The sequence below is a fragment of the Populus alba genome, chromosome 1, assembly GCF_005239225.2.
Source record: "Populus alba chromosome 1, ASM523922v2, whole genome shotgun sequence".
NCBI lineage: Eukaryota > Viridiplantae > Streptophyta > Magnoliopsida > Malpighiales > Salicaceae > Populus > Populus alba.
The window spans coordinates 37,032,945-37,043,677 of record NC_133284.1 but is presented as its reverse complement, the minus strand read 5'-3'; the positions used below and the strand labels follow the sequence as shown (position 1 = coordinate 37,043,677).

Sequence of the window (10,733 nt, the reverse complement as noted above, 5' to 3'; positions counted from 1 at the left end):
TCGAGTCAATAACTAAATCTAGATATAATAATTATAGATATAATTTTGATTATCTGAAATTAAACAAGTATATATGTATAAATATATGATCAGATACAATTTTTATCTAAAATATTATTTCAAAAGAATAAGATAATCCTTTGATTTTTCTCTTGGATTTGATATATGATGACTTGATTTATTTGTGAAACTAGACCAAGATTTGTGCTTTACAAGAACTCGAATTTAGGCTTGTATTGCGAAGCAAGATTAAGTGATATGATGCTTTGAAGAGTACTTTTAATTTATCTTCAAAGTGTTGAAGAATTTTTATAAGGGGTTTAAGTTTGATCCAATAGAACTTTATTCTTTGTAGATTTCAAGCGAAAATAAAAAAGACTTGAGAACTTTTTAAAGAGCTTCATTGCTTTAAAACAAAAATTGTATCTTCAAGAATTTATTTTTTTGTTTCTAGACTGAGACTTTTTATCTATAGAGGTTTGTAGGGGCTCTCAGGTTCTTTTTCAATACCACATGACATGATTATATTGGTTGTTTTTTATTGATGAGATATATTGTATTTATGATAAAATATCTTAAATATCTTCTTTCAAGTGTCAACCTCTTATTAGTCATGAAATATATGAAGGTTTATTTATTTTTCATGTCATTTATTCCAATTTTATTTTATCTTTTCATGTACAAATAAAATAAAAAATAACACATGGTGAAATTGAATTAGTAGAAATGTTTTTGTTTCTACCCATAACCCTCTTCACTTACATTTAAAAATGCATGTGCATGTGTCGAAAAATATTGTAATTAAACCCACTTTTTATGCTTTGAAGTTTTTTTACTACAAAGATATTGCAACTTCATAGCAACTTGGATAGAAACTGTAGCAGCAACAGGTCGGGGGATGCGTATGGCATCTTCTACTTTATTACTCTATACTTTCTATACCAAACTTGATTCTCTACAACCATTATTCACGAACCATGGCAGTTGGTGCCGATGTAGAAGACAAGAGTGCATTTGGAACTGTTAGAATCATGGTCAGCCAGATCACAAGAATCACTGTAAGAGATTAATTTGGTGGTTATGTTACTGAAGGGGTTCCCAGACAAACTATGTGATTCCTTGAATATGAAACTGCTAGGGGATGCACTACTATGTTCTTGTTTAGATGATACAACCGAACAGGACATCAACATGAGTTATAGATTCCACCTCAGAACGGGTTCATATGAATTCTCCTTTACTGCATTTTCTTTTCTGCTCACATGAAAAGTCCTAGTTGTAAGACCATCAATTTCAAGAGCCAACTCAGATTCTGCCCTTCCAAGGGTTTCTTCAGAATCACCACTGCTAGTCAATTATTTTGCAACTGAAGCTCCCAGAAAGGCCCTGCTTCTAGCTTTGACATTCTTGGGGAACTTGGATGTAGGTTAATCGCCTGACTTGTGATTCCACGTGAGTTGCTTTGGCGGTTTGATTTCTCCAGCTATAATATTTCTTCGGATTTGTAATCTTGTTCCCCGTCCCTTCTTTCAAATATGCACATAATACGTGCTTTTTTTTTTTAGTGACTTTCATAAATTCTTCTTTTTTCCTTTAAAAGGATCTTATTCACTACTAGAAATTCGCTTAAAACCAATAGAATAATTCTGTTGGTAATTTGTGGTGAGAATTACCGATGGACACTATTTCGTCCGTAATTCAGTCGGTATATACCAATGGAATTATAGACAAAATATTCAGAATTAAAAAAAAGCCAGTTTGCTGACGTGGAACTTTTTACGGGTGATTTTACTGACGGAATCCCTGAGGGATTCAAATCGGGATATCTGTATAGTGACATGACCAATTCACCGTCAGAATTAACAACTGAATCACCGAGGGATCTCCGTACAGTGATGTGACCAATTCACCGTCAGAATTGCTGACAAAATTTTGTTATGAGGACGGCTTTGATGTGGAATATCAATGATTTTCCATCCCACAAAATTTATTTACCTAACATAGTTAATTAATACATGTCATCATAATTTTATAAAGGTTCAATAGAAGTCATGGATGGTCGTTCATGGATGTATCGAGATTCACCCCAAGGATTGCGAAGGATGAATTATTGTAACGGGGTTCAGGGTTTTATTAATTTCACAACATCTATTCCTAGAAATTTTGCTGAAGGCAGTATTGGGTGTCCATGGAGGAAGCGTGAAAATAAAAAGTATCTGCATCCAGATGTTGTAATGATGCATCTTCTACACAAAGGGTTTATAGAGAATTACTTGTATTGGTATGTACACATAGAAGTATTTGTTTGTAATAAGAGCACGGGAGAAAGGGTGGTTGGGTCAACTTCTAGTGCTAGCTACGTGCATGGAGTTGCAAATAACAACAATAATCCTTACAGGAATATGGTTATCGATGTAATGAGAATGAATCAAGGTAATGTCAATCAATGTCCAATCATAGAAGAAGAACCTAATGCAGATGCAACTACATTGTTTTATCTGTTGAAAGATTCTGACGAACCATTATAGGATGGTTGCACGAACCACAGTAAATTATCGGTCGTAGCATATGTGTTCACACACAAGTCAGATCACAAGTTGATTGAGGTCGCATATGAAAAAAATATCGAATGGGCGAGAAGCATTTTACCTAAATGAAATAAGCTGAAAGAGAACTTCTATACTGCGAAGTCTATGATGAAACCCCTCGGTTTAGGATATCAGAAAATTGACATGTGCCCTAATTTCTACATGTTATGCCACATTAAAAATGTTGAGCTAACCGAACGCATGACATATGAGCATTCCCGTTACAAACCCAGAACTAGCAGGGGAAAGACTCGAAAAACTTAGATACTTCTCAGTCACACTTAGATTGTAGAGGTTATTCATGTCACCAAGAACTGCTGAACATATGACATGGCACCAATCACCATGATGCGGTTGATAGAGTGATGGTGCATCCTCTTAATGGCGAAGCATGGAAACACTTTAATAATGTGCATCCTCACTTTTCAACTAAATCAAGAAACGCGCATCTTGAGTTGTGTACATATGGATTCAATCCATTCGGGTCATTTGCTGCTCCTTATTCTTATTGGCTGGTCATACTCACGGTTTATAAGTTGCCACCAGGGATGTGTTTGAGGCCGGAGTTTATATTTTTATCTACTGTCATACCCGGTCTGAGCAGCCTTAGCCAGAATATAGATATTTGTCTTCGATCGTTGATTGATGAGTTGACGCAGTTATGGTCTTCCGGAGCTTTAACTTATGATATATCGAGAAAACAAAATTTTGTTATGAGGGCGGCTTTGATGTTGACTATCAATGATTTTCCAGCTTATGAAATAGTTTTTGGTTGAAGCACACATGGAAAATTAGCTTGTCCATATTGCATGGAAAACAACAAGGCATTCACGCTAACAAACGGAGTTAAAGCTTTTTTTTTTTTACTATCATCGTCATTTCTTGCCACCGAATCACAGGTATAAAAAGAACAGAAAGGATTTCTTTGTTTGCAGAGTTGAAAAAGATGTTGCACCCTCGTATCTTTCTGGTGAAAAATTACATGATATTATATCAGAGTACAACGACATTGTGTTTGGTCTCCAATAAATATTTGTAAAATTTATAATAAAAAATTAATCTTAAATGATTTATTCAATTCACTTGAGTTCAAAAAATTTAAATGAATTAAGATTATAATTTGTAAACTATTAAAAATTAAATTGGTTATAATTACAAGCCCAAAACTGAACCGAATATATTCATAAACATCATTAGAAAAATCTAAACCCTTGTAGCTCTATTTTTGAACTATAGTAGGAAAAAAAAAAAATGTCAGGGCGTAAACCGTGTAACAATTACGCCGATATTGGCGTTTTGCCCAACGTTATACAATGCAGGGTACGAGTCATTTCACCTTCAAACCACAAAAATAGTTTATAAACTAAAGCTACACTGAACTAAGTAAATATATTAATTTGGTCGTTTGTTATCAATTTCAATCCTTGGCTCGCTTGGTTAATGCGTGGCTTTGTTATCAACATTAATTTTTTATCTTTCATTTTTTTTTTTCAATTCCTATTCAGTTTTTATTTAATTTTATTTTTTAATATTAAATTAATAGTAAATCAATTTTTATATTTTTGTGATCATATAATACATTTTTAAAAAATAAATAAAACCAATAAAATTTATAACTCAAGTCACAAGTTTGACTAAATATTAATCAAAGAGTCGGGTTGGAATTTCAACATTTAATTTGTGATTTTCATTGAATTTTATTTTTCAGTATTGAGTTGATGGTATATCAACTTTCATATTTATTATCATAAAATAAAATAAAAAACAAAATCGATCAAGTGAAGTCCATAACTCGGGTCATGAGTTTGACGGGTTGATCAAATATTAATTGAAGAGTTGGGTCAAGAGTTTTTGGCCCTTTTGTTTATATCTCTTGGTTTTTTTTTTCTTTTCAATTCCATCATTTAGTGTGAGATTTTTATTGAATTTTATTCTTGAGTATTCGGTTGATAGTAAATCAATTTTTGTATTTTTTATCATCTAATAAAATAAAAAAATGAATTCGGGTCAATGAAGTCCATAACTTGGATTGCGGGGTTGACAAATTGACTAAATAATATTCAAAAACTCAAGTTATGATTTTCAAGTTTAAATTGTTGTATCGAGTTTAATAACAATATCAATTTTATTTTTTTTTTTGATGATTTGGGTATCTTCTTATGTTCCAAAATTTTATATCTAACAGCAATGAAAGCATGAGTGATAAATTAGTTAAAAACTAAAAAGAAAAAGATAATCTTCCTAATAAGGGAAAAATTAATTCACATGCAAATATTTAACCTTGATTGTCCTTTTTATTTTATATGTTGTTTTTATTTACTTTACCTTAAAGGTTAATTTTGGTTGTCAAGAACAGACAATTTTTGTTCTTGTAATGTCATTATACAAATACAATTTATTTATATAAAATATAAAATAAAAGAAAATCTAAAAAAATCACTATAATCTATTTGAAACATTAAAAAAAATAAAAACAATTAAGAAGATAGTTATTATTTTAAAAAATGAACAAAACAATATAAAAGAGAAGGTAATAATTAAAATTTAAATAAAAAAATCATGAAAAGTAAAAAATAAGCTGTGAGTGAGAGGAGTTATTAATTACAATTAAAATAAAAAATCAATCAAAAGTAAAAAAAAAAAAGAAGCCAAGGGCTTTTGAGCCTAATAGTTAGATTTGTGCCCCTAACCATGAATGAAAACTCTCTAGTATGCTTGGGCTTAAAAGATTAGACTTGCTCGCTTGATTGGGTTTTTTTTTTTATAGAGCAGATAATGCATCATCCATTTTATTTTAATAAATGATATGTCATTTGTCATAGCAAATTACTTGACTAGATAATTTTCTAGTAATTTTTTATCAGAGAAAAATTGAGGTTTGAGCTTTTTAATCGCACATATCTATTTTTTGAACTTATTTCCACTTGAAAAAAATTATAAATTATAAAAACCTTAGTAAATCCATTTCTAATTCCAAACACCCTCTAATCACTTTTACTGAAAATCACTCGAAAAAAAACTTTACTGACCCAAATCAGTTTTTTCCAGCATGATTGAACAGAAACAGCACATTCATGGAGCATCCCTCTAGAAGATGAGCTCATGGACATTAATATTAATTGCTTTGATAGCCGAAATATGCTTTCCAAGCACTTTTTCTCCCCTCTATATTTTCCAGTGACTATCACTTTTCTCTCTTAATATTTAGGGATTGGAACGTAAAATAAATTAAGTTTGGAGTTGAATTATAAATTTCTAAAAGAATAGGACCAAATAAATAAATCAACCTAAACTTTAGGGATTACGTAAATCGCACATGTCTTTGGAATTCATTAATGTCATCATCCATAATGTATATATGACTTGAAGGAGGCTGGACTTAAAATCAACCTAAAAATATTTTTGATATCAATATATCAAGATCATCTAAAAATATATAAAAAAATTAAGTAAAGAAAAAATTTAAAAAATTTCAGATTTTTAAAAAAAGTGCTTTTAAAATTAAAAAAAAAAAAACAAATAAAATTTTACGAAACTCACTTAAAAACTGTTTCATAAAAACTGTGTTTCAAACTCAATTTTTTTAATAAATCTCGTAGTATAAAACATAGTTCAAATATCTAACGGCGTTTTTGCAAAAGTTAATGCTATACAAACGCAAAGCAGTCAAATGAACTTAGCTGGAGGAAATTAAAAGACACTACTTCGTTGCTTTTCCACCGACGCTGTTTATATCACACTTGAGAAGTTCTAAAGATAGATTCCTAGGAAGTTTTGTCTCCAAAGCAAGGGATAAATTACTACCAAAGAAAAGAATAGGACTTATACCTCAAATAAACAGAGCTTCCAGAGCATTTTATCAGAACCATGTTTTTCTAGCTGCATGAGAAACATCTAAATTTTCCTCCCTCCTCGGCCTAAGCTTTCACAGACTTAACTTCAAATGCCTCAATCTGCTCTTCCATAAACAATAAACGTGCATGCCCCTAACCCTGAAGAGTTCACTTTTAGAGCCTCAAGAACGAATCAAGGCTTTGGCTAATCAAGAAAGGGTAATGCTTCACCATTTTTATCTTTGCACAGTTGAATAAAAATGAAATAAAATTGCTAATAGGTAATGAAATATCTTTGCAGGCAGCAGTCAACAACTCAACATAGGTAATGAAATAAAATCATTGAGGAGTGAGAAGATCTACAGGAAAGTTGCATTCTGTCAGGTATGAGAGAAACTTAATGCTACTATATGTTCTCCTACAGTACCTTACACCACAGCTCGTTAGCTTCATAGGTCCTTCTGATTGCTCATTTGGGAAAATTGCTAGGAAAGTACTATTCTTTTCAGAAGGATTGAAAAAATCACAAACCTTTCTAAACTCCCAACAGAGTTATGTTTGGAGTGCAGCTGAGCTCAAAACCTTGCAGAAAACTTTCTTCGTGTAGGATAAGTTATACAACCCGGTAGGATTTGGAAGGGTTTGGGTTCTGAGTAGGTACTCGAATCATGGTTTGTTGAGCTTGGCCTGAAGAATTTATGGGCTTAAAAGAGATATATAATTCGTTGAAAGGGTTACTTTCCACACTTGGCTTAGAATTCCTTTTCTTTCTCTTCAAATAGAATCTTTTTTTTTTTTTTGTCCTCATTATTCTTTTCTTCTTCATATAGAAACGATGGCAAGATCCGAAAGGGATGGTGGTACAAGGAGTGCTGATATATGCGGTCCTTCTTATGAAGTAGATGATCAGGTCACAGTTGATATTGATTCATTGACCTCTTCGGTTGGAAGTAAGATGTCCCAGAATTTGATAATGCCTGATAAAGTATGCATATTTAGAGTGCCCCCAATTCTCCGAAGGCATAGCGAAAAAGCTTATACCCCCAACGCATTTTCAATTGGCCCCTGGCACCGTCACCATCCTCTGATGAAATCTACAGAGAAAATTAAACTGAAGTATCTCAAAGGCCTTCTCTCCCGAAGATCTGCGAGCATAACACTGAAGGAGTTGATCAAATCCACCACGGGGATCGAGAAAGAGGCACGTTCGTGTTATGCTGGACCAATTCATGTCGGTGTAGAGGATTTTGTCGAAATATTGGTAACAGATGGTTGCTTTCTTATTGAGCTATTTAGAAAGGATAAAGATAATAGTCTTAGAGAAGATGATGATCCTATCTTCAACATGTCTTGTATGTTGCAGTACCTAAATCATGACTTGATATTGGCAGAAAACCAAATACCATGGTTGGTCCTTGAACACTTGTTCAGGATGACCGCGGAACCTGGAAAGACGACAACCCTCGCGCAACTTGCCCTTCATTTCTTTCACAACATTTTTTCATCCAATCCACCCTCCATAGTTCCCTCTAACCAAGGACCAAAACATTTGCTTGACCTCTTAAGAAATTGGTTAGTTTTGTCATCTGGAAAAGAGGAAGATGGTGAAATGGGATGGGAACCTATTCCTTCCGTCACAAATCTTGTAGGCGCCGGAATTAAATTGAAGGTGGGTAAGTCAAGAAGCATCTTGGATATAAAATTCCAAAATGGTGTCCTGGAAATCCCTCCATTGCTAATTCAGGAGACAACTGAAGTCATCATTCGAAACCTCATCAGCTATGAGCAGTCTTGTCCAAAATGCACTGACAGAATCACTTCATATGCCGTCCTCCTAGACAGCCTCATTAACACTACCACAGATATGGATAAATTCACCAGTAGTGGAATCATTGATAATTGGTTGAATCCAGATGAGGCAACGCAATTCTTCAACAAGCTTTATCAGGATGCTTACTTGAAAAAATACTATTATCTAAAACTGTGCCAGGACGTGAACACGTATTACCGGCGCAAGATTCCAAGATGGCGTGCTCTGTTGATGAACACTTACTTTCGCACCCCATGGTCAATTATTTCTTTCTTTGCGGCTGCTACTCTTTTGATTCTCACTATTGTTCAGACAATATTTAGTATCGTTAAATAAGTTTTAAATCCTTTGATCTTGTTGAATGTTATGATGAGATGCAAAAGTATACATGGTGGACATGCACGCTATATAGATTTTGGTGGAGCAGATTGTGAGAGCAGGTTTTCATGTAATCTCCACAGTGTTTTGTAACCCCTTCATGGACTAATAAGATCAGTATATTAAAGAAATTGTAATTGCTTTCTGATCAAGGAAATGTCCATTTACAGTACTTTTGATGGAAATGTCCATTTACATGCAGAGAGAAAACTTATATTTTGTGCTTGATCTTTGACAGTTTAACAAATATAGTGGTTTTCCACAAACTTACCAGTATCATATTTCAAGTAAAGCAAATAATGCATTTTAATGACTACATCACTTATCTATTTTCATCCCAAGTCACTAACTAAGCCTTCTCTATACAAATCTTGAATCAAGGAATGTAAAAATAATTAAACTTAGTGATCTTTTCCCTTAAAGTGATTAGTAATACTTCATTTCTACTCAAAACATCAACAACCCTACTCAAGACTCCAGCCCTGCACACAATTCTAATTAGAAATTGCAGCAAGTAAGTCACCCATCTCATTTGTATAATATTATTTATTTACTTATGTACATGTAGGAATTTTAATGCCTAATGATCATAACATAATAAAAATCTCTTGCCTATGAGATAATGCTTCCACTTATTCAAAGTTTGAAAAATAGCATAAAATTCCTTATCATATGTCGACCACTTCAATCTAGAATCATTTAACTTCTCACTATAGAATGTCATGGTTCTATTTTATCGGGAGAATATACCCTTAATTCCTACACCACAAACATCACTCTTGAATTAGTCTTTAGGATTTATATAAATGCTCATAATTTCCATAAAGTTTATATAACTCGTATTCACCTTTAAAATATTCTCTCATATTGCTTCTCAAACATGTTGATCAATTTTTATCTCATACAATCATTAGAATGATGCTTTAGGTCCCATATTTAGTGCATTTACCCATAATTAGTTTGACATAGGGATTGTTAGGCTTGTTCGCATCATTTTTTCTTCCTTTTAGTCTATAAGTCTCGGCAATATCTTTGCTAGCCTCTTGATTACAATGATAATTTAATGAAGTTTTTCATTATGTTTTGATGATAACATAAACCTTGATTATTGATGTTATGAACTAAGTAATATTTCATATGTCTATTATAAAATATTGATTAGATATAGTCTTGATGAATGCATACATATGTTCATGCTTATAAGTATGCCATATTGATAAATCATGATATATATCATGAAGCTTTTAAATGTCATACTATAATGATTAAATGATTTAATAAGTCTATGCTAATATGCTATATGAAACATGCTTGTGTGCCACATGCATTAATCTTATTCTAATTCTTAAGTAAAACACAATTCATGCCATATAAGTATGAATATGTGTATTATATGTTGCACACACCTTTGTGATGTTTTAGATAACAACATTCATGAAATCATCAAACAAGCAAGAAAATGATTCACAAAGGTCAAGAATGAAGAACTTATAAATATAATGGTTATCGACTTCATCAATCAATATTTTATAATAGGGTTTTTTCAATTAGCACTCAACTTGTTTAGGACACCTTGCAATATTCACACAACCTAAACCAAAACAACTAAAGAAAACTAGAAAATACCAAAAACATAAAAATAATTAGACCATTTCTCAAAATGGCTAGACCATTTCTCAAAATGGTTAATAATTAAAAAAAAAAATTATGTTTCACATCAATACATCACAATGATCTAAAAACAAAAAAAAAAAATTAAGCTAAAAAAATAGAGGTTGCATATTTATAATGTAAGAGAAAAAAGTAATATTATGCATGTCTTTTGGATATCATGCTTTTTTTAATAGAAAAATAAAAACATATTATTTATGTTTAACATAATAACTTAAAAAAGATTTATTAACTTTGACTATCAATACAACTAAAATGGGTGGGGTCATTTTAACTTTTCATATAAATAATAAATTAGGTTAAAATAGTAATTTAATATTTGGTTATCAGCTTCTTTGGCTTCCTTGGTTAATGCGTGACATTCTATATTGGGAGAGGCTACGGGTTTGAATCCCAATGATTGCTATATTTTTAAATCAAACACAAAAGACAAAAATCCAGCACAATAGTGCT

General features: G+C 32.1%; 1 protein-coding gene across 2 annotated transcripts; it reads left to right on the top strand.

The window, feature by feature from the left end:
• The first annotated feature begins 6,427 nt into the window (after positions 1-6,427).
• Positions 6,428-8,740, top strand: LOC118063501 (UPF0481 protein At3g47200). Of its 2 annotated transcripts, XM_073412182.1 has the most exons (4): positions 6,428-6,640; positions 6,723-6,805; positions 7,252-7,682; positions 7,785-8,740. In XM_073412182.1, exons 3-4 carry the CDS (start codon positions 7,257-7,259, stop codon positions 8,565-8,567), a joined length of 1,209 nt encoding a protein of 402 aa, XP_073268283.1. In that variant the 5' UTR covers positions 6,428-6,640; positions 6,723-6,805; positions 7,252-7,256; the 3' UTR covers positions 8,568-8,740. The 2 variants fall into 2 exon arrangements, with proteins under 2 accessions (XP_073268283.1, XP_073268281.1); XM_073412180.1 differs by having other exon boundaries at positions 7,252-8,740.
• The last annotated feature ends 1,993 nt before the right edge of the window (positions 8,741-10,733 follow it).